The sequence below is a fragment of the Moschus berezovskii genome, chromosome 5 (assembly GCF_049115385.1).
Source record: "Moschus berezovskii isolate FMDL1 chromosome 5, NW_MosBer_1.0, whole genome shotgun sequence".
Taxonomy (NCBI): Eukaryota; Metazoa; Chordata; class Mammalia; order Artiodactyla; family Moschidae; genus Moschus; species Moschus berezovskii.
This window is the reverse complement of record NC_142464.1, coordinates 54788514-54815855: the sequence shown is the minus strand read 5'-3', so window position 1 is coordinate 54815855 and position 27342 is coordinate 54788514. Positions and strand designations below refer to the sequence as shown.

Sequence of the window (27342 nt, the reverse complement as noted above, 5' to 3'; positions counted from 1 at the left end):
TCTCTGACTTGGCCTCCCTCTCCCACTCCCAAACATAGATTCTAGCATGTAGGTGTTTCTGATCCAGGATCTCTTGCAACCCTGAGCAGGGGCCTTGCTGGGCGTCCCTAGAGCCCTTCCTGCTCCCAGCCCGCCTCCACACTCTGCAGCTTTTACCGTTTCTAGTCATAAAACTGAAAAGTTCTCATTCCTTCTGCAGTTTTCAGAGGGAAGAACTTCTGCCTGGTTCTAAGAAGAAAGAGGATATTCCCTCCATTCTGAAGAAACTTTCCAGAACGCTTTTCAATTTTTATGCAGTTTTTCCCCTTCCTCAACAGCTTTCGGGCCTATTTTCCTCAACTCTTGACCTTTCAGGTTAACTCACCTTATAATTAGTCCAAAACACCATGTTCATTTCAGTCAAATTATTTAACTTATACCACTGTCTACTAAATATATAAATATCTGTATATATAAAAATCATTCAAGACCTTAACAGTTTTAACAACTGCATTAAAGTACACAAAATTTACAGGCGTTGTTGGGAAACTGTTCATATTCTCACTAAAGTATTTCTTTGGAGTAAATCTCAAATGCTGATTGCTTAATCAGCATTTTCATCTAAACAGGACTGAGTTGGATATTACCAGTTAGAGCCATAAAGCTGAAAAACCATTCGAGTTAATATGCACCAAACATCTACCCACACAGCATTAACCAGATCATTTGGACTGAATTTTTAAAATAATTTGTTTAAGCAGAAACTCCTCAGATATTAATGTACTTTGTCGCTCCATGTGACAATCTTCACAGTAAAAGTTACCTTTATCATATGGTATCATTTTAACAAACTTAACAAATTAATACAACACAATCTAAATGCACCATAAATTTATATTTTGTTAATCTTGATATTAGAACATTTAATACATTTCAAACTACATAAAAATATGACAATATAAAATAGAAAGAAATTTGTTGACAACTTGCTTTCAGAACATCACTATTTCTTATATTGCAATTAAGCAAGAAGACAGTTTACACAGTTCTCCAGAAAACATATAGTGTTCTTAGTGGAGTGTTATCAACAAAAATCAGCACAGTCCCACACAATAATGTCTGAGATTTATTATCTTTTCCACAGTACAAGTTTTTCGCAAACCATAAATCCTTTGCAGTTATTAAGTCTGTAAACAAGTGCCTGAATTCCCACATTCCCCCACCTCAGTATATGCTTGTGAATGTTTTAAGTCCATCAATCAAGTTTTTTAACTCTTCTACTTGTGTAAGGAATTAAAAGCCTTCTCTCTTTAAATTATTTATATTTTATCATACAGCCTGCAATGCAGAAAATCACAGTGAAAGCCCTGGGATAAACAAAACAACATGATCTTTACAGCAGGACTTGAAACTTACAATGTTAAATGCATTTAAACAAGCGTCCCATAATAAAAGCACGGGTTTTCATTTCCAGAAATCAAGTCAATTAGAAATTCTAGGTTCTACTTAAAAACCCATTTTGATCTAAAAGTGAAAACAGTCCCCTATCCATAGTCATTTTATAAATTCTATACAGTTTCACTTGCAGGGATTTTTTTCCAGTCTGGAAAACAGTAGTGCAATTAGTTTTACTATTTTAAAGTTATTTCAGTCTAGGATGTAAATAGGTCTGTGGAAAGATAAGAAGATGCTCTGGTAAACAAATAATTTTTGCAAGCCCATGCTGGCTTACTAGTCCATTAAAGCTTGTAAGTCCATAGTGGCTTTCAACAAAATGTTGTCTATACATCACTAATAACAAAGCAGAAATAAATAGGCAAAAACGACTGTAAACTGTCTCATTTCTTAATGATTTTTCAGTAATAACTGGCTTGACAAATTGATTATATAGTCATTTAAATAAGCAGACAGCAGACAGTTGCCCTTAAGGACATTCCACTATGGCATCCAGTCTGGAAAGCCTCAACGGAGTTACATTCCTAAAATTAAAACAAAAAAAAGGGGAGTGAAGGATGGGAGATAAAAGTTTAAAGATGTCACTTGAATGGAATTCCACCAAGTCAGCCAAGCCAGTTCACTTAGATTTCTTCTTAAAAAGGCTTTTAATTTTTGATGGCTTTTTGCTTTTCTCTCCATTATGGCAAAGGTCATGTGGGATGCTGCTTATCCTGGCAACACTCGGGGCTTCCTGCACTGCCTTGCTGTCGTTGCCCGCAGAGGAACATGACGTGTGGCGAGGTTTAGGCACAGGGATGCCACTGGAGAGCTGGTTCATGCTACACGATTTTTCCAGGATGCCATTGTACACTTTGCTGGCAGGACTGAAGATCATGCTCTTAGTTTCTGTCAGACCCACGCAATCAGGAGAACCCCGCGAGATGTCTGCAGTTATGGGCGAATCTCCTCGCGATGAATCCTCTAGAGAGAGCTCATCTCTTGATATTTTTCGAGGAGACAACGTTTGGTATATCTCAAGGCTTGAAGGAGGAGACTGTTTCCTTCCAATGGAAGAATTTAAGGAGTCACATTCTGAAGCTGTATCTGGCACCTCCCTGGATGGAGAGAGAGGCAAAGGTAAAATTCTGTCAGTATGTTCTTAAGGGTACCAGCAGATGTTCCAATGAATCCTAACCAAAACAACTTCCATAGTTTAAGCTATCATTCTGTATACATTTCAACAAAATTAGAAAACTGCTACTCTAAATAATATGCTTATCAAAATTCAATGTTTAATTTTTAACATAAACTATGATAAACAATCTAGAAAATGTAACTGAAGTTACAACTCCTTCAATTGTTAGAGAAATGAAAATGTTTAATTTTTACAGGCTTTTATCATTTAGCTACTTCTATGTTTTATTTTCAAGCTGAAAACTTTTCTTACGAAATCATATATTTGACATATAGTTGAAAAGACGAATTATAGTCACTGCCGCTGCCTTTATTTTTTAGTCATTAAACTGACTGAATATAGCTTCCTAAGGAAGAAAGAAAAGAATATACTAAGCTAAAATATAACCTCTCCCAAGTTTGAAAAAGAAGGGAAGAGAGCTGAGGCACACAGAGTTTGGGAGTGGATGGCAGGTGAAGGGCAATGATACAGTGCTATTTAATAAATGCTCACTTTATTCCTCTGTAATTTCCTCACTTTCTCCATAGTTGAAAGAGAATTAAAGAAGACTAGGAAAATAAAGTTTACAACCCCAAAGCCAACAAACAGTAAATGCTATTTCTTCCAAATATGCCTCAAACCGACCTCTTTCTGCCTGTCCTGCTGCCACTACCCTCCTTCCTGCCCTACCTCAAGGACTGCAGTAGCTTCCTGGCTTCCATTCTTGCTCTCCCCTCACAGTTACTTCTCTGAACAGCACGTAAAGTGGTTTTTAAAAACTCAACCAGAGCACATCATTCCTTTGCTCAAGAAACTTTCCAATGCTTCCTCACTCACTTAGGCTAGAATCTAAAGTCCTTGACAAAGTCCACTAAGACCAGGACGGTTAGGCCTTCGGCTATCCCTCTGGCTGCACGCCGTACCATTTTCAGCCTCTGCCCTGTTCCTGCCACATGCCGATCCTGTGACTCCCTCAAGGCTGCTGCTCTTACTGTTCCCTCTGCCTCATCTTTCTCCCCTCTTCTTCTCTGCCTGGCTCACTTCTCCCTGTCATTCACATCACTGCTCAAATGTTCTCTCCCCAGAGATGTCTCAAACCCCAATCACCCTATTCACAGCAGCTTTCTCTCTCCTTTTACCTTTGTTTAGCTTCCCAGAACTTATCACGACCTAAAATATTTTATATTAACTTGTTTACAGTCAGTTTCCTCAGAAGAAAAGAGACTGAACGAACACAGGGAGTCTTACTAACTTGTTTTTTCCTGGAATAGTGACAAGCTAATGGGGATATTTAACAAATAAGGGAGGAAGGGAGAGAATAATAGGGATCGTGTTATATTCATTTTCATATGTACCATCCAGGTGAGATGAACAGCACTCACTCTATGAAAGGAATGACTACGAAATGAAAAGTACAGTCAAGGTAGGGTCAGAGTAAAAAAGTAACTGGCAAAAGAAATAAGGTGACAGAAGGAAAAGAACTGAAGACAGAAAGGCAGGAACACATATGATCATAATCCACCAGATGGAACTAGGCCAGGACCTTGTCTCACCCGTCTTGGCAGCTCAAGTTTTTAGCAAGTACACAACACACAGCAAGGGCTAAATTCATATTTACAGAGTAAATGAAGTGATCATCTCTCACCTTGGATGACCTATGATTATTATCATGATTCACATTATGAGATGCATGTTTATGGCTTCTGACATGCATTTTAATATCATACTTTACATATATATTAGATTGCTAAATGTATTAGTCTTTCTATGAACTTTACACATACGTGTATGTGCAAATTGTCTACCACACCACAAGCTCTCAGAAGGCAGAAAATCTCCTTGGGAAATAAGAGATTTAAATGGTGCTTTCATTTTATACAGTTACATGTACTACATACTTTTTCAAATGCTTTTACAAGTTGATAACGGATAGTGCTAACAGGGGGCAAGAGGCTGTTCAGACAGCAAGAAATGACTCAGAAATCAATCACTGGTAAGGACTTTTCTGCAAAGCTTCTTTCTGCAGTAGATGTCCATTAATCAAATAGTGTGTGTGTGTGTGTGTGTCTGTGCGTGTGTCTGTGTGTGTGTCTTTCTGCAGTAGATGTCCATTAATCAGAGTGTATGTGTGTGTGGCTTTCTACAGTAGATGTCCATTAATCAAACAGCATGTGTGTGTGTGTGTGTGTGTGTGTGTGTGTGTGCGTGTGTGTGTCATCATTCCTAGAAGCTGTTCAGCTTCCAGAATCAGAAGCTGATTTAGTTAAAATTTTATGAATTTACTCTTTATTCTGTTATGTGGTTTGGCTGTTTTGTGTATGAAATTCTAAACTAGGTTAAAAATATTCCAAAATCTAGTCTCTAAAATCTAAATAATGTGTAAAAAGAATATTGGTCTAAGTTAGGAAACCTAGATTCCTGTCCTGGTCTGGCCATTAATCAGCTGTACAACCTTGGGCAAATCACTTAATCAGATCTCAATTTTCCTGACAAAGTAAGAGAATTTGATTAACTTCTAATATTTCTTCTAGTTCTCATATCCTAATTTCAAAACAATAATAATCTGAAGTGTTGTTTCTTCTGTATAACTTAGTCTGATTTGGAATATAGGTCCAGTTCACCTTAAAATCTCCCATTTTTTTCTACAACATATATTCTTTGGAACATTGAACTTAATTGTACATACCATTTATGTCATTTTTCTACCTTTTTTCCCCCATATTGACATGTAGTTGAATTTATGTAAATTTAATGCATGTATAACAAGACTTAAAGTAAGGTTTAAATGAGTGTGTACATGTAATAATGTGTAGAGCATAAAAGATCAGTAAATAGTAAATACTTTATTTATTATCATTTTGTAACGATTCTGGTGGTTCAACACTTAAAAGACTAAAATAGAGAAGAGGACGTTTTCTGAATCTAAATTTTTCTCGTATTTATCAGTGAGCTGTGAATTACTGACAGTGCTCTTTGAAACAAGGACTGAACATTTCCATCACTGCAAAAAATTCTAGACAAGAATTTTAATTCTAGAGTTTTCCTAACAATTTCTGTAAGGCACACAGAATTAGTTTTGTCAGTAAAGCCATCTTACTGGTGACTACCGTTACACTGCAAAGGCTAGACAAAAAAAGCGAACTATAAAGTGTCAACCAAGCAAAGCTGCAGCAAATTCTTAGTAGCAATGAGGACACAAAACTAGTTCTATCTCCTTAGGAATATGCCACACTGATCACCTGCTAATCATACATTTTACTTCTGCTAGTAAATAAAACAATGATATGTTAAAGAAAAAAAAAAAAATCACAACAGAGAGCCACTGGGCTCAAGGAAAATGTCCAGCCCATTCCCTCGGGCTTTGTTTCTCTTAGGAGAGCAGTAAGAAGTCACGCCACATAGCTATCAAGTAGCAGGATCAGAAAATATTAACAGTTTTCCTGTCACTTATTCCTCCTCCAAAAAAAGAATACGGTTTAGAAAGAGAGATCCCCAACAACACAAGGTCTCACTGGACTAGAACACACTGCCACTATATCCATTTTATAGAAAAAGAAGCTGTTGTGAATATAAGTTCCTTCTTTTAAGTTCCTAAACCTTTAGCATCTGATACTGCATGCTTACTAGCAAGTACTAGCATGCAACAGGACAAATCATTAAGTGACAACAAATATTTCAAAACCTGAGTCGTTCATATTTAATATTTCAGTATGCTCAAGCATACTGAGGTTCATGCCTTTACAGTTTACATATAAAACTGTTCATCAGACAGGTCAATTGAGTCAATTGTGTTCAATGGCCTCTAATAGTTGTATCTCAAAATATTCTAGGTCTGCAGTGGGCAGATTTCTAAGATGGTTCCCCAGTTCCCAGTCCTGGTACATACACACATCTTCTCCCAGAGAGTTATTAATCAATACTACCATAGGTGCTGCTATGAAGGGATCTTGCAGGTATAATTAAGGACCAAATCTGTTCACCTTAATATAGAGAGATTATTATTCAGGTACGCCTTTTAAATTTGGGTCTAGAGATGAGAGATAAAGGCAGAGATTCAAAGCAAAGGAGGCACAGAGGCCACACGTGGATGGCAAGGAATAGCGGGAAGCCTCTGGAAACTGAGAGCAGCCCCAGCTGAGAGCACACACAGAAACCAGCACCTCAGTCCTAGCACCACAAGGAACTAAACTCTGCCACAACCAAGTGAACTTTGATGAGGCCCTGCAAGCTCCAGGTAAGAACAAAGCCCAGCCAACACTTTTAGATTTTAGCCTTGTGAGACCCTAAGCAGAAACCTAGCCACACCAAGCTTGGACTTTAGCATGCAGAACTGACAGCCAATAAATGTGGTGTTGTTAGAAGCCATGAAGTCTACGATAATGTGTTATGCAGCAACAGAAAATTAATACCACACACCACTCCTACCCACCCATCTCCTTCCTCCCACCCACCCAGCCAAACACATCCTGTGCTTCATTCATTGCCAATACCATTGCTTTTCTGCAGAGAAGTAGATGGCCTCCTCCTCCTCTTCATTTCGATAAAGAGCAGGGCAACTTGACACTGACAGGATATCTGGATCAGGGGAAGGCAACGAGTGCTGCGTGTGCGGCGGGTGGTGGGGGTGCCGCGGGTGTGACGGATGAGGAGTGTGTGCAGGAAGCTGAGCTCGCTGAGACTGGGGGGAGGACGGCATGATGCTACGGCGGGAGCGACACAAGCTGCTGCTTCTGGCCAGTGATGCAGCAGGTTTAGCCATGGTCCCTGAAAACCAAGCAGAAACAAATGACAATGCTCATAAAATCCAGTGCTCCTTTCACGCATGCTGCACAGACACACTGAAGGAACTGGTGGTCCTGTCACCAGTGAATCTACCATTACTGAAGTAAGTAACTGTGCACTTATTACCATCCTCTTATCACCTACGATTCTCAGGACAGCTAAGAAGTGAAAAAAGGTAACAAAAATAAAAACAGGTCTAAAAAATAAACAGAAGTGAACATAAACATTTGAGGTTTAATATAATAATTGACATTACTAACCTAAAAGCTTAAGTATTTACCTATGATAACAAATCCTTACATTTAAAAATCAACATAGCATAAAGACAGCACAACTTGTTTGAACATTGAGACATTTTAAATCAAGAATCATTAAATACTGTATATACAGTCTCACTACTTTTTAGGCAAAGGTTAGATAAAAACTTGTTTCTTAAACACTGACTATTGTGGAACTAACCAGAAGTCTTAGATTACCTCCTACCTGCTCCTAATCTCAGTCTAGACCTATGCTGATTGTAGACAAACTTCCCCTACATGCTTAAATCTTCACTGAATGGGCACCTCATTTCTTTGCCTTAATGGACACATAGCTCTCCTAAGAACACCCTGCTCAAGCTGAAGCTATTCATTCTTACACAACTCCTATCTGTGGCATCAGAACATCACACTGATGTCTGTCTCATTTCCCCAATATTGTCTGTAAACTCTCACTCCTTTTATAAAAACGTGTTCTTCACTGCTCACACTATTAAGCTCACACATGAATTTCTTACCTCCACTTCACTAGGCACTTAATGTTCAGTCATTCTATCCAACCTCTCATCAACTTGAGCCATCTCATCCGTAAGACCATCACCTAAACCCATCATGGTTCTCATCTCTTCTCACCAGACATTCACCTCTATTCTACTCCACCGCCCACTCTCATGCCTTGGTCTTACTATTATTCAAAACTCCAGTTTTGAAATAGTAAGTTTAAGGTATCAGATAATCTAGACTCTGATCATATTGCTACCTTTCAAGCTCACACGTTCTGTTCCTTCCACTACCTGTCCCATTCTCGACCCTCAGCTCCATGACCCTATTCTACTGGTTGTCCCTTCTGCTGCCTTTATTTTCATCTTCTCCTCTTCCATGTCCCATCAGCACTTAAAAATAAAAGTTGAAAAAACAAACCTGAGAAACAGATAAACCACAACAGCGACAACAAAACCTCCTCTACCCGCAGACTGCTTTCAGCTGACATCTTTATTCCTTTTTACGTAAATGATTAGTGTTGCTTTCTCCTCTACTTTATCTTCATTCACTCAGGAAAGAAATGGCAAAGTGCTTCCATATGATTTCGCTGTAACTATTGTTAACAAAGTTATGATAAACTTCCTCACTGCTAAGTTCAGTAAGCATCTCCATCCTTTCTTATCACCGAATCAGCAAGTGACGCTATTAGTCTGTCCTTTCCTCGACTTCTCCAACCATCTTCTCACCTCTTCCTTTACTCACAGCTTCAAAGTTCTATTCTAGACCTTGTTCTATTCTTGTTCCACTTTTTCTTCTCAACAAATTTCATCCACTCCCATTACTTCAACTATCCTTTGCAGTCAACAGAAATCCAAATCTGTGACTCCAGCTTTCATCTTTTTTCTAAACTTCGGAACTTCACATTCACCTGCCTACTGGACATTTAAGTATTCCACAGATGTCCATACTGAGTTCAACATCTTCCTCCCAAACACACTCCTCCTTCTATGTTCTTTACCTTGGTTTAAAAAAAAAAAAATAAGCCATCACACCTCACCTAGTTATATGAATTGGACACATCAGATATTCTTGACTCTTCTTCCTTCATCATAATCTACATCCAGTTAATCATAAAGTGTTTCCAATTCTACCTCCTCAATATCTCTCACATCTGTCCACTCCCCGCTTCACTACCACTGCATTATGCTGAACTACTGTACCGCACTAATAACTGATCTTTCCTCCTCCAACTTACTCTCCATGCAGCGGCCTGCACAATCTCTTTATGATGGAAAAGGAATATGACATTTTATTGCCTAGAATACTTGATTCCCATTAATTCTAGGATTAGGATAAAGCCAAACACCTTAACATGGCTTAGAATGCCCTATTTATCTAGCCTCTAATTTGGAACTGGTGTCCCTCTTCTCTGTTATAAGAATTCTAGGAAAAGATTCTCACTTCACACTCCCATTCCTCATCTCATCTCTCCCTTGACCTATTTCAGGTTTTTGCTTAAAAAGCAGCTCCTCCAGGAACTTTCCTAGCCCCTCCAAATTTAAGGTCAGCATTTCCCCCCTTGTTCTCACATGGCAATACCACAGTGTATTTCTGCATTATAAAACTTTTCTCATTGCATCACTCTTGTTGGTCTTCCATTAGACTGAATGTTTCATGAAGGAATTAACTGTATAAAATGTTCAGCACTGTATCACAACAACCAGCACAGAGCCAGGCAAAAAAGCAGATGTACAATAAGTATTTACTGAGTGAATCAGTAAGCTGAATGAATTCAGTGAGTGAATCAAAGAACAACTTAAACAGAAGCAGCCAATGAAATAGCTTGATGGAGTAAAAAAAAAAAAAAAAGGAGGTGAAACTGAAGGGAATATTTTCATAATATTTGACTACCTCCATAATGGACTACCTCCATACAAGGCTTTTTTGAAGAACAAATTATACAATATGAAAATACTTATAATTTAATAGGCCAACAGTTAGAATTTTACTAGGAGTGATGAGAAAAGAGTGGGAAGAATTAGGGTTCCCTGCTTGCAAAAAATGAGTATTACTCACAAATATGGAAAGATATGTCTCTAAGAAAGTTAAAGAAAAAAATTAAATATATTACATGAGGAAAACTGTAAGTAATCCAATAAAGAATATAACAAGGATAAGAACCAGTGCTTGGGTCACACATGGAATTGTTTCCAACTCTACAATTCTTTTGAAAAATTTTCTTCTCACATATGTTGCCATCTCTTTCACTTACAGAAATGTACAAATCCTTCCATTAGAAGTATATACACTTAAGAGTTGAGAGTCCTTCTTCCTTGTGGCTTAATGAGGTCTACAGAAGGCTGCACTCAGTTATAATACCACAAAACTCAAGTAGGATTAAAAAGCAGTTCACTTTGACCTTGGGTAACAAACTCTTCTATACATAGGTGAGTTTGTTTAATATCTCCAGGCAATTATTAATTCTCAATGAAAGTCTACAGCCATCCCATCCTGTGATTTATCAGAGTAGTTAAGTGAAACACTTAAGTTTACTATACAGAAATTTATTTCTGAGATAATTTTTCATTCTAGTACCAGTAATTACATACAGAAGCAAAGCGGTATAATATGATGCTATTTTGCAAATTGTACTTCCTTATGGCAAAGAAGGTAAAATTCTGTTTTGAATAAGGGGGTCCCCCTACCACCAACAACCAAAAATAAGAAGTAATATATGGACTTCTGGTTCTAGCAACGTGGCAGTCAAAGATAACCTGATCACCATCCCCAACCCCTCAGCCCCTAATCACACATTTTAAATATCCTCAAATACTTCAATATGTGGAATAAAATAAAACAATAGTTTTAAGTGCATAGCTGAGTTTGAAAGGGAAGAAGAGAAAATTCTCAGATGCCAAACAGAAAGACTAAAGCCAGAGCTAACAGGCTTGTGAGTGATGTTGGGAACTGCTGTGGGAGGGGCTCAGTCTCAGTAATTTAAGGGTTTGGGTTTTAATCTGGGGTTATAAATGACGGCTAAAGCCCACATAAGGGGAGGAAAAGGAATCAAGAGTGAGTGTTCTGGATAAAAGCTGGTCCTGGAAAGGCCAACACCCTCCTCAGTGGGAGGGTGTATTGGAAAAAAAATCTGACCAATAAAGTAACTTCCTTCAATGCATGTTCTGTCCATATAGGAATCTAAAAAGGTTATGGAGGAAACATCAGTACCCTGGGTGTTCAATACTCAAACTCAGTACAAGCTGACTCATATTACCTTGGAGATCAAGTTTTTACTACCGCAAAAGTCCATGAAACTCAAATTCAAGAAGTTAAACAAACCAAAAAAAAAAGGATGGTTCTGAGTAGATGAAGCCCTTGAAACTACTGCCAGAGCAAAAGAAATCATATTGAGGAGCTCTTCACAAAGTGTTTCCCAGGAGGAAGAAAAAAAAAGCAAATCCCTTTAAGATAGTTCTTACTCCTACTCCTTACAAATGTTTCCCGGGAGGAAGAAAAAAAAAAGGCAAATCCCTTTCAGATAGTTCAGTAAAACACTTTAAAACAGGAGAAGCCATCTGCTATGCAAACTCAAGAAACAGGTGCAATAATTCATCAAGAACACCAAGTAATACAATTATCAAATAAAAGTAAAAAATAAGATGTTTAAGATCATTAAATTATAAAATAAAAACTGAAAATATGAGAAAAGGAAAAGCATTAAAAAACAAGTAGATTTTATGAAGAATCAAGAACAGAAATGAAAAGTCACTGAAATTAAAAATTCAAGCAACAGGTTAAACAAAATTAGAGCTGCAGAAAGAATAAGTAATCTTGAAGACAAATCTAAAGAAATTTCTCTGAATGCAGCACAGTTAGATAAAAAGAAAGGTTAAGAGATATGGAATATAAAATAAAATCCAACATGTAACTAGAGGCTAATATTAGTCTTATATTTCTATCCAGCTAATATTACAGTAGGAGTAAACAGAGAGAAGAAAAATAATATTCAAAGAGAAAATTACTAATAATTTTCCATAACTGAAAAGAGATATATACATCTTCAGATTCAAAAGCTTACCAAGTATCTGGGGAAAATTCTATACTTAATTATATTGCAACAGAACTATGTAATAAAAGAAAATGAAAACATTCTCTAGGCAATGAGAGAAATAAGAGATTAACTAAAAGCCTGGTTGGCTGCTGTCTATGGGGTCGCACAGAGTCGGACACGACTGAAGTGATTTAGCAGCAGCAAAAAGAAAGGAGAACAATCTACCTTAATAGAACTTCTCAGCAGTAACAATAAGGGGCCAGAAAATGCTCTCAAAATACTATGGGAGAAACAATTATTTATTTAGAGTTTGATATCCTATTAAATAACTATTCTAAAGCGAAAGTGAAAAAAAAGACAATTTCAGGCAAAGACAAAAAATTTACCACTCCCAGTCACTCCCTGAAAGAACTTTTATCAAAAAATATATTTTTAAGGAAGAAAAGGAAAGAATGAAGAAAATACAATGAACAGAGAAACACATAAGTATTTCTCAACAATGATGGAATAAAAAAATAATGATTTTTGCAGAGTATTCAAAAGAAAATATTAGACAACATTAATATATAAGATGGGGAGGGGAGTGTCTAAAATTAAAGCATCTGAAGAACCTTAGGAGAATGATAGAGAAGCTGAGAAGAGGTGAAGAAAATAGACAAAATAATATGCCAGAGATAAATCCAAATGGACCAGCAAGCAGATTAAATGTTAACTGGATTAAGTTGACCATAGCTGGCAACACAGATCCTCACAGAGAATGCACTGGAGTAACAGGTACTGCTATTTCTTATACAGACATATTCTAGAGTCTGATGATGGAAAAAACTTTAAGTAAAGAAAGAGAAAAGATTATGCTGGGGAGGAGGGAACAAGATGCAGGAGGAATAGGACGGCGAGACCACTCTCTCCCCCACAAATTCATCAAGAGAACATTTGAACGCAGAGTAAAGTCCACAAAACAACTTCTGAATGCTGGCAGAGGACACCAGGCACCCAGAAAAGCAGCCCGTTGTCTTCGAAAGGAGGTAGGAAAAAACATAAAAGATAAAAAGAGAGACAAAAGAAGTAAGGATGGAGCACCGTCCCAGGAAGGGAGGCTTTAAAAAGAGAGAAGTTTCCAAACACCAGGAAACACTCTCACTGGTGAGTCTGTGGCGAGCCTTGGAACCTCAGAGGGCCACATAACGGGCAGGAAAAAGAAAGAAAGAATTAAAACCCACAGATTACCCGCCAATGGTACCTCCCAGCGGAGAAGCAGACACCTGCATCCGCCATTGGCTGGCGAGGGCTGGGCAGGGAGGAGCCGGCTGAACTGCTTAGAGAGAGGACTGGGCTTGAATGCCATAAGAACAATCTGAGAGAACTAATTGGGGATAGCAAAGCAGACTGGGACAGCTTCCCCACGAAAAGGCGGAAAGCCCTAACCTAAGACTCTGCCAGCCCAGCTCACAGAACAAAGGACTGAACAGAGCGAGCCGGCTGTGGTCGGCCCATCCCCCATCCCCCACCAAGACAGGCAGAGAGGTCAGCCAGAGCCGGAGGGGGCAACCGTGGCCCCAGAAAGGCATTCGATACAAACTGCAGGCAGGCGTCATTGCTAATCAAGACTTCTTGGGCTCGGGCCAGTTGATATCCACCTGAGAAGGTGCGCCGGTTGTACACCCAGAAAACCGAGTGGCAGGAACTGGAAGGCAATCAGTCGCAGCGACCACGCTCGCCAAACACCTGGTCACCTGAGCTGCTAGGACCGGAGAAGGCACAAAACGCAGACCCAGCCAAGTCTGTGCCTTTGTGGAGTACCCAAAAAACTGAACTTGAGACGCTCAGACCTGGGAAGTGCATACAACCCAGCGCTGGCCTTGGACAGTTCCCGGCAGAGCAACCTAGAGCCTGTGCAGTGTAGACTGGGACAATACACACGCTGTGAGCGGGGGCAAGCCCAGTGTGGCCGAGACGCTGCGAGCACTCCCCACAGACGCGAGATATTTGTCTGCAGCGTTCCTCCCTTCCCAGAACAGGACTGAACAACTGAGCCTTAAAAAGTGTCCACCCACCCCCTAGTATCAGAGTGGATATTAGACACTGAAGAGACCAGCAAACAGAAGCTAAAACAGAGGGAACCACCTTGGAAATGACAGATAGAGAAGTCTAAAGACTACTCTAAGAATAAGACCAAAAACCAGAGGCAAGAGGCTTAAGCCTGAATCCTGAGAACACCAGAGAACTCCTGACTCCAGGGAACATTAATCGATAGGAGCTCATCAAACGCCTCCATACCTACACTAAAACCAAGCACCACCCAAAGGTCAACAAGTTCCAGAGCAAGACATACCACGCAAATTCTCCAGCAACACAGGAAAATAGCCCTGAGTTTCAATATACCGGCTGCCCAAAGTCACTCCAAACCCACTGACATCTCATAACTCATTACTGGACACTACATTGCATTCCAGAGAGAAGAAATCCAGCTCCACCCACCAGAACACTGACACAAGCTTCCCTAACCAGGGAACCTTGACAAGTCACCCGTTCAACCCCACACACAGCGAGGAAACTACATAATAAAGAGAACTCCACAAATGGCCATAAGAGGGAAAGGCCACCCCAAGCAAAGCAATATAAGCAAGATGAAGAGGCAGAGAAATACCCAGCAAGTAAAGGAACAAGATAAATGCCAAACAACACAAACAGAAGAGGAAGATATAGGGAATCTACCTGATAAAGAATTTCGAATTTTGATGGTGAAAATGATTCAAAATCTTGAAAGCAAAATGGAGTTACAGATAAATAACCTGGAGAAAAGGATTGAGAAGATGGAAGAAAGGTTTAATAAGGACTTAGAGGAAATAAAAAAGAGTCAATATACAATGAATAATGCAATAGATGAGATCAGAAACACTCTGGAGGGAACAAACAGTAGAATAACAGAGGCAGAAGACAGGATAAGCGAGCTAGAAGATAGAATTGTAGAAATAAATGAAACAGAGAGGAAAAAAGAAAAACGAATTAAAAGAAATGAGGACAATATTAGAGACCTCTGCAACAATGTTAAACACTCCAACATTCGAATGATAGGAGTCCTAGAAGAAGAAGACAAAAAGAAAGACCATGAGAGAATACGTGAGGAGATAATAGTTGAAAACTTCCCGAAAATGGGGAAAGAAATAATCACCCAAGTCCAAGAAACCCAGAGAGTCCCCAACAGGATAAACCCAAGGCGAAATACTCCAAGACACATATTAATCAAGTTAACAAAGATCAAACACAAAGAACAAATATTAAAAGCAGCAAGGGAAAAGCAGAAAATAACACACAAGGGGATTCCCATAAGGATAACAGCTCAACAGAAATTCTTCAGACCAGGAGGGAATGGCAAGACATACTTAAAGTGATGAAAGAAACTAACCTACAGCCCAGATTACTGTACCCAGCAAGGATCTCATTCAAATATGAAGGAGGAATCAAAAGCTTTACAGACAAGCAAAAGATGAGAGAATTCTGCATCACCAAACCAGCTCTCCAACAAATGCTAAAGGATCTTCTCTAGACAGGAAACATAGAAAGGGTATATAAACTCGAACCCAAAGCAATAAAGAAAATGGCAACGGGATCATACTTATCAATAATTACCTTAAACGTAAATGGGTTGAATGCCCCAACCAAAAGACAAAGCCTGGCTGAATGGATACAAAAACAAGACCCCCATATATGTTCTCTACAAGAGACCCACCTCAAAACAAGGGACACATACAGACTGAAAGTGAAGGGCTGGAAAAAGATATTCCACACAAATAGAGACCAAAAGAAAGCAGCAGTAGCAATACTCATATCAGATAAAATAGACTTTAAAACAGAGGCTGGGAAAAGAGACAAAGAAGGAAACTACATAATGATCAAAGGATCAATCCAAGAAGAAGATATAACAATTATAAATATTTATGCACCCAACATAGGAGCACCGCAATATGTAAGACAATTACTAACAAGTATGAAAGGGGAAATTAACAACAATGCAATAATAGTGGGAGATTTTAATACTCCATTTACATCTCTGGATAGATCAACTAAACAGAAAATTAACAAGGAAACACAAACTTTAAATGATACAACAGACCAGTTAGACCTAATAGATATCTATAGGACATTTCACCCCAAAACAATGAATTTCACCTTTTTCTCAAGCGCACACGGAACCTTTTCCAGGATAGATCACATCCTGGGCCATAAATCTAGCCTTGGTAAATTCAAAAAAACTGAAATCATTCCAAGCATCTTTTCTGACCACAATGCAGTAAGATTAGATCTCAATTACAGGAGAAAAACCATTAAAAATGCCAACATATGGAGGCTGAACAACACACTGCTAAATAATGAACAAATCATAGAAGAAATCATAATATGCATAGAAATGAATGAAAATGAAAACACAACAACCCAAAACCCTGGGACACTGTAAAAGCAGTGCTAAGGGGGAAGTTCATAGCAATACAGGCACACCTCAAGAAACAAGAAAAAAGTCAACTAACCCTACATCTAAAGAAACTAGAAAAGGAAGAAATGAAGAAGCCCAGGGTTAGTAGAAGGAAAGAAATTGTAAAAATTAGGGCAGAGATAAATGCAAAAGAAACAAACGAGACCATAGCAAAAATCAACAAAGCCAAAAGCTGGTTCTTTGAGAAGGTAAATAAAATTGACAAACCACTAGCCAGACTCATCAAGAAACAAAGGGAGAAGAACTAAATCAATAAAATTAGAAATGAAAATGGAGAGATCACAACCGACAACACAGAAATACAAAGGATTATTATTATCAGCAATTATATGGCAATACAATGAATAACCTGGAAGAAATGGAAAACTTCCTAGAAAAGTACACCTTTCCAAAACTGAACCAGGAAGAAATAGAAAATCTGAACAGACCCATCACAAGCACGGAACGAGAGGCTGTAATCAGAAATCTTCCAGCAAACAAAAGCCCAAGTCCAGACGGCTTCACAGCTGAATTCTACCAAAAATTTAGAGAAGAGCTAACACCTATTCTACTCAAACTCTTCCAGAAAATTGCTGAGGGAAGGAAACTTCCAAACTCATTCTATGAGGCCACCATCACCCTAATCCCAAAACCTGGTAAAGACCCCACAAAAAAAGAAGAGTACAGGCCAATATCACTGATGAACATAGATGCACAAATCCTTAACAAAATTCTAAAAATCAGAATCCAACAACACATTAAGAAGATCATACATCATGACCAAGTGGGCTTTATCCCAGGAATGCAAGGAGTCTTCAATATCCGCAAATCAATCAATGTAATACACCACATTAACAAACTGAAAAATAAAAATCATATGATTATCTCAATAGATGCAGAGAAAGTCTTCGACAAAATTCAACATCCATTTATGATCAAAACCCTCCAGAAGGTGGGAATAGAAGGGACATATCTCAACATAATAAAAACTATATATGACAAACCCACAGCAAACATTATCCTCAACGGTGAAAAAATGAAAGCGTTTCTCCTAAAGTCAGGAACAAGACAAGGGTGCCCACTCTCACCACTACTATTCAACATAGTTCTGGAAGTTTTGGCTACAGCAATCAGAGCAGAAAAAGACATAAAAGGAATACAAAGTGGAAAAGAAGTAAAGCTTTCACTGTTCGCTGATGACATGATCCTCTACACAGAAAACCCTAAAGACTCTACCAGAAAACTACCAGAGCTTATCAATGAATACAGAAAAGTTGCAGGATATAAAATCAACACACAGAAATCCCTTGCATTCCTATACACTGAGAAAATAGAAAAAGAAATTAAGGAAACTATTCCATTCTCTGTTGCAACGAAAAGAATTAAATAGTTAGGAATATATCTACCTAAGGAAACAAAAGACTTATACATAGAAAACTATAAAACACTAGTGAAAGTAATCAAAGAGGACACTAATAGATGGAGAAATATACTGTGTTCATGGATTGGAGAATAAATATTGTAAAAATGAGTATACTACCCAAAGTAATTTATACATTCAATGCAATCCCTATCAAGCTACGAACAATACTTTTCACAGAACTAGAACAAATAATCTCACAATTTGTATGGAAATACAAAAGACCTCGAATAGCCAAAGCAATCTTAAGGAAGAAAAATGGAACTGGGGGAATTAATCTGCCGGACTTCAGGCTCTACTACAAAGCCACAGTCTTCAAGACAGTATGGTACTGGCATAAAGACAGAAATATAGATCAATGGAACAAAACAGAAAGCCCAGAGATAAATCCATGCACCTATGGACACCTTATCTTTGACAAAGGAGGCAAGAATATAAAATGGAGAAAAGACAATCTCTTTAACAAGTGGTGCTGGGAAAACTGGTCAGCCACTTGTAAAAGAATGAAACTAGAACACTTCCTAACACCATACACAAAAATAAACTCAAAATGGATTAGAGAGCTAAACGTAAGACCAGAAACTATAAAACTCCTAGAGGAGAACGTAGGCAAAACACTCTCTGACATAAATCACAGCAGGATCCTCCAAGACCCACCTCCCAGAATATTGGAAATAAAAGCAAAAATAAACAAATGGGACCTAATTAAAATCAAAAGCTTCTGCACACCAAAGGAAACTATAAGCAAGGTGAAAAGACAGCCTTCAGAATGGGAGAAAATAATAGCAAATGAAGCAACTGATAAAGGATTAATCTCCAAAATATACAAGCAGCTCCTGCAGCTCAATTCCAGAAAAACAAATGACCCAATCAAAAAATGGGCCAAAGAACTAAACAGACATTTCTCCAAAGAAGACATACAGATGGCTAACAAACACATGAAAAAATGCTCAACATCCCTCATAATCAGAGAAATGCAAATCAAAACCACAATGAGATACCATTTCACACCAGTCAGAATGGCTGCTATCCAAAAGTCTACATGCAATAAATGCTGGAGAGGGTGTAGAGAGAAGGGAACCCTCTTACACTGTTGGTGGGAATGCAAACTAGTACAGCCACTATGGAGAACAGTGTGGAGATTCCTCAAAAAACTGGAAACAGAACTGCCATATGATCCAGCAATCGCACTCCTGGGTATACACACTGAGGAAACCAGAATTGAAAGAGACACATGTACTCCAATGTTTATTGCATCACTGTTTACAATAGCCAGGACATGGAAGCAACCTAGATGTCCATCTGCAGACGAATGGATAAGAAAGCTTTGGTACATATACACAATGGAGTATTACTCAGCCTTTAAAAAGAATGCATTTGAACCTGTTCTAATGAGGTGGATGAAACTAGAGCCTATTATACAGAGTGAAGTAAGCCAGAAAGAAAAACACCAATACAATATACTAACGCATATATATGGAATTTAGAAAGATGCAAATGATACCCCTGTGTACAAGACAGCAAAAGAGACACAGATGTATAAAACAGTCTTTGGGACTCTGTGGGAGAGGGTGAGGGTGGGATGGTTTGGCAGAATGGCACTGAAACATGTACATAATCATATGTGAAACGAATCGCCAGTTCAGGGTCGATGCATGTTACAGGATGCTCAGGGCTGGTGTGCAGGGATGACCCAGAGGGAGGATAAGGGGAGGAGGGAGGAGAGAGGTGGGAGGGGGGTTCAGGAAGGGGAACTCATGTACACCCGGATCAGATTCATGTCAATGTATGGCAAAACCAACCAATATAATATTATAAAATAATTAGCCTCCAATAAAATTTAAAAAAATAAAAATAAAAAAAGATTATGTTGGCAAATATTAATGAAAAGAAAGCTCTATTAGCTATTTTAATATCAAATAATACAAACTTGAAGGCAAAAAGTACTGTTAGCTGTAAAGCAGTCTCTGCATAATCATAAAAGAATAGTTAATCTTCTAAAAAGATACAGTGAACTTGTATTTACCACATAACTTGGTTCAAACTATATAAAACAGAAATGAGCAAAATCATAAGAATAAACTGATAAATATGAGAGCTCTTAACACACCTTTCTGTAACTGATAGAAAAGTAGACAAAAATGTAGGTATACAGATTTTTCATAACTAATAAGTGATTTAACTAACAATGTAGTACCTTATAAATAACAACTAAGAAAACAGTTTTCAGATACGTGTGCAAAATTTTAAATATTCAATCAAATAAATGCTAGGTTATGAACCAAGTCTCAGAAGATACCAAAGAATAAATGTTATACAGATGCAAATTTCTAACCACAATACAATTAGAAATTGATAAGTAAAGATATTTTTAAAAAACTAAGGACCAAATAAACAACAAAACAAACACACTACATTTGGAAACTGAAACATATACTCCCAGGTAATTAATCTCTCAAGGAAGAGACATGTTACAAGTTGGAAACATTTTTAAAACTAGCTGACAATCAAACTACATATATCAAAACTTGTAGGTTCAGTTACAGTGGTTCTCGGAGGGAAATCTAGAGCCATGAAATCATATATTAGCAAAATGGGAGGACTGAAAATTCATAAACCATTTTAAAAACAACTTGGCAACAACTCTTTAAGAAACGCCTTCCCAACAGACTTAGAGATTTCTAGGTGTCCACCCAGAGCAACTCTCCAAGTCAGGAAGAAGGAGACAGAGATAAGGATACTCACTGTAGTGTTGTTTGCAAGAGCATTAGAGCAGAAAGAACCTATCTTGGCAGAAAAATGGATAAACTGTAGTTTACTACTGTGTGTGTGTTCAGTCATTAAGGTGCGCCCGACTCTTTTCAAACCCAAGGACTGCAGCATGTCAGGTTTCCCTATCTTTCACTGTTTCCTGGAGTTGCTCAAACTCATGTCCATTGAGTTGGCAATGCTATCTAACCATCTCATCCTCTGTCACCCTCTTCTTTTTTGGCCTTCAATCTTTCCCAGCATCAGGGTCTTTTCCAATGAGTCAGCTCTTCGCATCAGCTGGCCAGAGTACTGGGGCTTCAGTTTCAGCATCAGCCCTTCCAGTGCATATTCAGGGTTAATTTCCTTTAGGATTGACTGGTTTGATCTCCTTAGAGTCCAAGGGACTCAAGAATTTTCTCCAGCACCATAATTTGAAAGCATCGATTCTTCAGCGCTCAGCCTTCTTTACAGTCCAACTCTCACATCTGTACATGACTACTGGAAAAACATAGCTTTGACTACACGGACTTTGTTGGCAAAGTGATGGCTCTGTTTTTTGATATGCTGCCTAGGTTTGTCATAGCTCTCCTTCCAAGGAAAAAGCATCTTTTAATTCTGTGACTGTAATCACCATCCACAGTGATTTTAGAGTCTAAGAAAATAAAATCTGTCACTGCTTCCACTTTTTCCCCCTCTATTTGCCATGAAGTGATGGGACTGGATGCCACAATCTTAGTTTATTATTACAATACATAAATAAATATACTGTGGTTAACTCATATTAAACCATTTTAGTGAATTTAATTAATCTGTATATAAACATGGAAATTCTCTGAAACATACTGGTGAGCAAAAAGTTGTGAAATGATACCTACAGCTTGATAATATTTATGTACCTTTTTAAACAACCAATTGTATCTACTGCTTACAGCTACAGCTGCATGTAATAAAAGTACAAACGGCTTTAGAAGACACACAACAACACAACAACTTTAGTAGGAAAGGGAGACAATGTATTCTCTTTTTTCAGAGAAAAAGAAAGATGAATAAAGCAAAATGTTACCTTCGTAGTAAATAAGTAATTTATTTTCAGCATTTTAAAGCATATCTGAAGAGCTTTATGGTAAGAAATTTTAAATAAATTGCTACTAAAATCCCACAATAAATATTTAGTAGATACTATAAAGGTCATAGGAAAACAACTATTACCTGTTCTCCTATCCACACAGAGCTAACCTTTGATACTATTTTCTTTTTTTATTTGTACATACTTAAACATATACAATATTATTCTGGATATGGTTTTATAATCTTTTATTTGGCACTTATACCATAGGCAGTTTTCCTTGTCATTACTTCACACTTAGACAATTTACCACACATCCATGGTACAGATTTAAAACTGCTCTAAAGGATATATAATGAAGATCCTTCATTCACCCTAGACCCTAGTACTGCTGCCAAGAGTTTATCAGGTCTAGAAATTATGCTTCTGTCACTAAACAAAGTATTACTTTTGTGCCACTGGGTGGAGACAGAGCTCTCAAAGTGTAATCTCTGGTATTCTTCAGAGATAATAAATTTCAGCATTTCTAAAACATCATACTGAATTTAAAATCAGTTCTTGTACTTTCTTATTTTTAAAAGTCCAGATTTCTCTGTATATCACAATCATAAAGAAATTATTCACATTTAGTTGTAAGTTTTGCTTTAAATGCACATGTGGATATCTTGTCCTAATCAAAAAGTACTTTAAAAAAAAAGGAAAGGAAAAATCTGGTTACTTTTAGGGTATACATATATACATACTTTTGATATTGAATAATATTTCTAAGGAAAAACTGTAACTAAAAAGCTATCATTTTCAAACAAAACCATATACTTACGAATCAGTACTGCATATGGCAATCTTAAAGGCAGCCTATGGGCACATAATTCTGATAAACACAAGTTGACAGCAGAGCTGGCCCACATCTAGATAAAACTCTGCAATCATCACTCTTCTGCAGCACTGGGCAGGTGAAATGACTGAGGTCACACACTTGCAGTATGTGAAAGCAGTGAGTACTGCACACAATCTGCCCTCTCCCCTGTTCCTCGTGTAAGAGGTTAGTGTCTCCCCATCTGCTTGTATTACCTGTCTACCATTAAACTACGTAATTAAAATCACAGATATGAACACAAACAAATAGGTCACTGACCAATAATCTGCAAATTTAGGGCTTTATTTCATAAAACTGCTTTAAAATTAGAACACTTTCTAAATCTTAACTGTTAGGAAAGCTCTAACAACTGGACAGCAATATGTGAACCGTGAACTCCCAGATGTTCAAGCAGGTTTTAGAAAAGGCAGAGGCACCAGAGATCAAATTGCCAACATCCGCTGGATCATGGAGAAAGCAAGAGAGTTCCAGAAGAGCATCTATTTCTGCTTCATTGACTATGCCAAAGCCTTTGACTGTGTGGATCACAATAAACTGTGGAAAATTCTGAAAGAGATGGGAATATCAGACCACCTGACCTGCCTCTTGAGAAACCTGTATGCAGGTCAGGAAGCAACAGTCAGAACTGGACATGGAACAACGGACTGGTTCCAAATAGGAAAAGGAGTACGTCAAGGTTGTATATTGTCACCCTGCTTATTTAACTTATATGCAGAGTACATCATGAGGAACGCTGGGCTGGAAGAAGCACAAGCTGGAATCAAGATTGCTGGGAGAAATATCAATAACCTCAGATATGCAGATGACACCACCCTTACAGCAGAAAGTGAAGAGGAACTCAAAAGCCTCTTGATGAAAGTGAAAGAGGAGAATGAAAAGGTTGGCTTGAAGCTCAGCATTCAGAAAACAAAGATCATGGCATCTGGTCCCATCACTTCACGGGAAATAGATGGAAAAACAGTGGGAAAAGTGTCAGACTTTATTTTTTTGGGCTCCAAAATCACTGCAGATGCTGACTGCAGCCATGAAATTAAAAGACGCTTACTCCCTGGAAGGAAAGTTATGACCAACCTAGATAGTATGTTAAAAAGCAGAGACATTACTTTGCCAATCAAGGTCCATCTAGTCAAGGCTATGGTTTTCCCCGTGGTCATGTATAGATGTGAGAGTTGGACTGTGAAGAAAGCTGAGCGCCAAAGAATTGATGCTTTTGAACTGTGGTGCTGGAGAAGGCTCTTGAGAGTCCCTTGTACTGCAAGGAGATCCAACCAGTCCATTCTAAAGGAGATCAATCCTGGGTGTTCATTGGAAGGACTGATGCTAAAGCTGAAACTCCAATACTTTGGCCACCTCATGTGACGAGTTGACTCACTGGAAAAGACTCTGATGCTGGGAAAGGTTGGGGGCGGGAGGAGAAGGGGACAACAGAGAATGAGATGGCTGGATGGCATCACTTGCCGGGAGCCAGCGAGGGAAATCTTACCCGTGGCAAAGGTCAACTGGGGAAGAGGCCTGACGGGCAAAGGCTAATCAGGACTCGAGGAGCCCCCTGGACTTACCTGAGCATCTACCCCAAAGAAAACTGGAATCTGACTGCTTTACTATCTTACGCCTCTTACCAAGTCCTCTAATACTTACGGGGGCTTCTCCCCAACCACCTTTTTCTGAAAACATTAATTTAGAGCTGTAGTTTAAAAGTTCTCCTCGGCTTAATAGGAGCGTTCCAATCCAAGCCCCTCTGACAGCTTTTTAACTTGCATGACAAGTTTGTCCGGGCTCTTACAACTATGAGTGTGACTGTTTATAGCCTCCCAGCCATGCAAGGACAGAAAGCCTAATATTCTAAAATACAGGAATCTGTTGAAGAAGTTAAAATCATTAGAATAGTACTAAAAAAGATTTCATTGTTGAATCAATGCTTGCTGCAAAGTTTCCCCTATCTATTCTATCCTTGCTGCTGCTGCTGCTAAGTCACTTCAGTCGTGTCCGACTCTGTGTGACCCCATAGACGGAAGCCCACCAGGCTCCCCCGTCCCTGGGATTCTCCAGGCAAGAACACTGGTAGAAATATATTAATCACATATAGAGAATATAAGTAGTAGCCTTTGATTTAACCACATCAGATCTTAAGTTGATAAATTCCTTTCTTGTAGCTCACTACACCTGTGCCTTATAGGAATGTAACTTTGTCATGTGTCTAGCACCTGACTTTAGGAAAGTCACCTTAAAAGAATATAAGCCTTTTACTAGCTAACTAACCTATTGTTAGGATAGAGGGCCACAAACTGTTAGCAGGCCCCCTGGCCAGAAGAGGATGTAAACCACCTAAAACTTTTATCACAAGACACACAAAAATAAGCCCTGATCCTGATAAGGGTCAAGACTGCTGACCCTGCGTGATTTTGGCATCACTCTATACCTCCCTTTCTCTGTACACAACTTAGGGTATAAAAGCAGCACTGGAAAATAAAGTTTCGGGCCTTGCTCACTGAAGCTTGGTCTCCCCATGTCGTTCTTTCTCTTTTTCCATCCTTTTCTCTATTCTCCTTTTTCTGGTTGAGATCCTTGGAGCACTGGGCCCTCTGAGTTTACTTATCTGCCTGGGCTTCTAAGACCCACTCGAGGGGGTGCCCTGGTGGGGTGCCTCCAGTGATTCAAGAGGGCGCCTGCGGCCTACGTAAACAGAGCAAACCCCGTGCTGGGGTTTTATTGGTTTCCAGCGTAAACCAAGGAATCATCAGCCCCTGTCTCTCTCTCTCTCTCTCTTTCTCTCTCTCTCTGACGCCGATGCCATTCATCCCGAGGATACCCTGGGCCATATCGAGGCTGGTCCCCGATAATCACTGACTCGATGGACATGAGTTTGAGTGAACTCCGGGAGTTGGTGAGGGACAGGGAGGCCTGGCATGCTGTGATTCATGGGGTCGCAAAGAGTCGGACACAACTGAGCAACTGAACTGAACTGAAGAAATATATATTTTAAATTTAACCTCTGTAACTTTGCAAAAATTCCAAATATTAATAAATTATAAAATATTAAAACTTCACCTTTCTACCAAAATGTACTCTTAACATTGTAGACATCTTCAAAGAATAGAGCGTAACAAAGCAATTATAATGAAAATTGTACATGTTAAAACCACCTCTGGGAGAAGCAGCACTTTCCAGCGACAAAAAAATATATTTTATAAACACATTTAATTTTGTTGAAAGTTGAATGGATTTAGTGCTTTATGAGTTAAATACAGCAGGATAATACTCTCACATAAAAAGAGAGAATTGGAAAAGCAAAACAAAATACTATGAAACATGCCTATTGGATGAGCAACTCAATTTAAAATAAACTGACTGGCTCAGAGTCACAGAGTTGGTTAGTAAGTTGCATAGCTAGGATTGGAACTTAGGTTTCTAAGGTCTTCCACTAATTTTTAGTTTCTTCTATAGATAATGCTATCATATAAAAAGATGTTTTGCCTCAAAGTTCAGCATTTCATTCATACAATGACTTAGCATATATGATGTGCTATTATATATGCGTACATATATATGTGTACCACACATACCTTATATAGTATTCTCAAACAGTAAACACAATGAACAAAAAGAAAAAAAAATGAAGAATTCACTAAATTTTCACTACAGATTTCAAAGCAAATGATTCATAAAAAGTATGATACAAAGTTAATTTTTAAATTGTATCACCTGTTTTTTGAACTAACCACTTACCGGGAAACTGTGACACTATTGGGGGTGTGTCTTCATCTAAATCGTCTACTCCTCCAGCTATGGGATAGGGTGGAATGGAGACTCTGGGCATCACCACCCAGCTGTGATCGCAATAAAGGGACGAGGTGAGGCTGGGGAGTCCCGAGTTATGGGCGATCTGAAAGCCACAGATCTTCTCTATCTGTTGCCAGCGAAAAAGCCGTTCTCGTAAACAAGTCGTCAACTCAGAAAGAGCTTTCCTGGAAAAGTCAATACAGGAATTACTTCTTGCATCAAAAAGTCTTTACAGGCAACTATATGAGCAGACCAAGGCAGTTAACCAATTTCCAGAAGAAATTATCCCCTCTTAGAATGAGCATAAAGGATATAATAGTACATGATTAAATGACAAAACATAAATCGTCCATAAATAACAAATTAAAATTGAAAATTGTCTATAATTACAAATTAAAACAAACTGTCTATAAATTTTATTTCTACACAATAAAAATAGACAGATAACTGCAATAAGATTCTTACTTTGCTTCCAGAATTTTGTGGTCTACCTCATCTAAGGAGGAGCTGTGTGCAACATGTAGAGTTCCAAAGACTGTGCTCCTCTTCTTTTTAATTTTCTCTGCCTAAAAGCCCAAGGAGAGAAAAATAAGCCTCAGTTTGGGGAAAAAAACACACACTAATAAGGTTTATTTTGTCTTGAATATATTAATAATTATAAAATCAATAGAGAATTATTAGCCAAGACATAGCCCTATTTTCTAAAAAAGGAAAACAGATGAGGGAGAAAGAATGCTTTTCTAAGCCAAACTTTGTTCTGGAAAATTTTCTCTTTATTTCCATGGATCAGAAAGACTTGAATCTTCTATTTAAA

At 38.4% G+C, this 27342-nt stretch overlaps 1 protein-coding gene across 2 annotated transcripts in view; it reads right to left on the bottom strand.

The window, feature by feature from the left end:
• Window positions 1-870: 870 nt before the first annotated feature.
• The window catches only part of STIM2 (stromal interaction molecule 2), a 188586-nt gene continuing 162114 nt past the window's right edge, over window positions 871-27342 (bottom strand). For both annotated transcript variants that reach the window (XM_055434195.2, XM_055434196.2), the window contains 4 exons: window positions 26994-27094; window positions 26475-26713; window positions 7081-7354; window positions 871-2531 (listed from right to left, as the gene is read on the bottom strand). In XM_055434195.2, coding sequence (XP_055290170.1) covers window positions 2054-2531; window positions 7081-7354; window positions 26475-26713; window positions 26994-27094 — 1092 coding nt within the window. In that variant the 3' untranslated portion in view covers window positions 871-2053. The remainder of the gene's footprint in view (window positions 2532-7080; window positions 7355-26474; window positions 26714-26993; window positions 27095-27342) is intronic.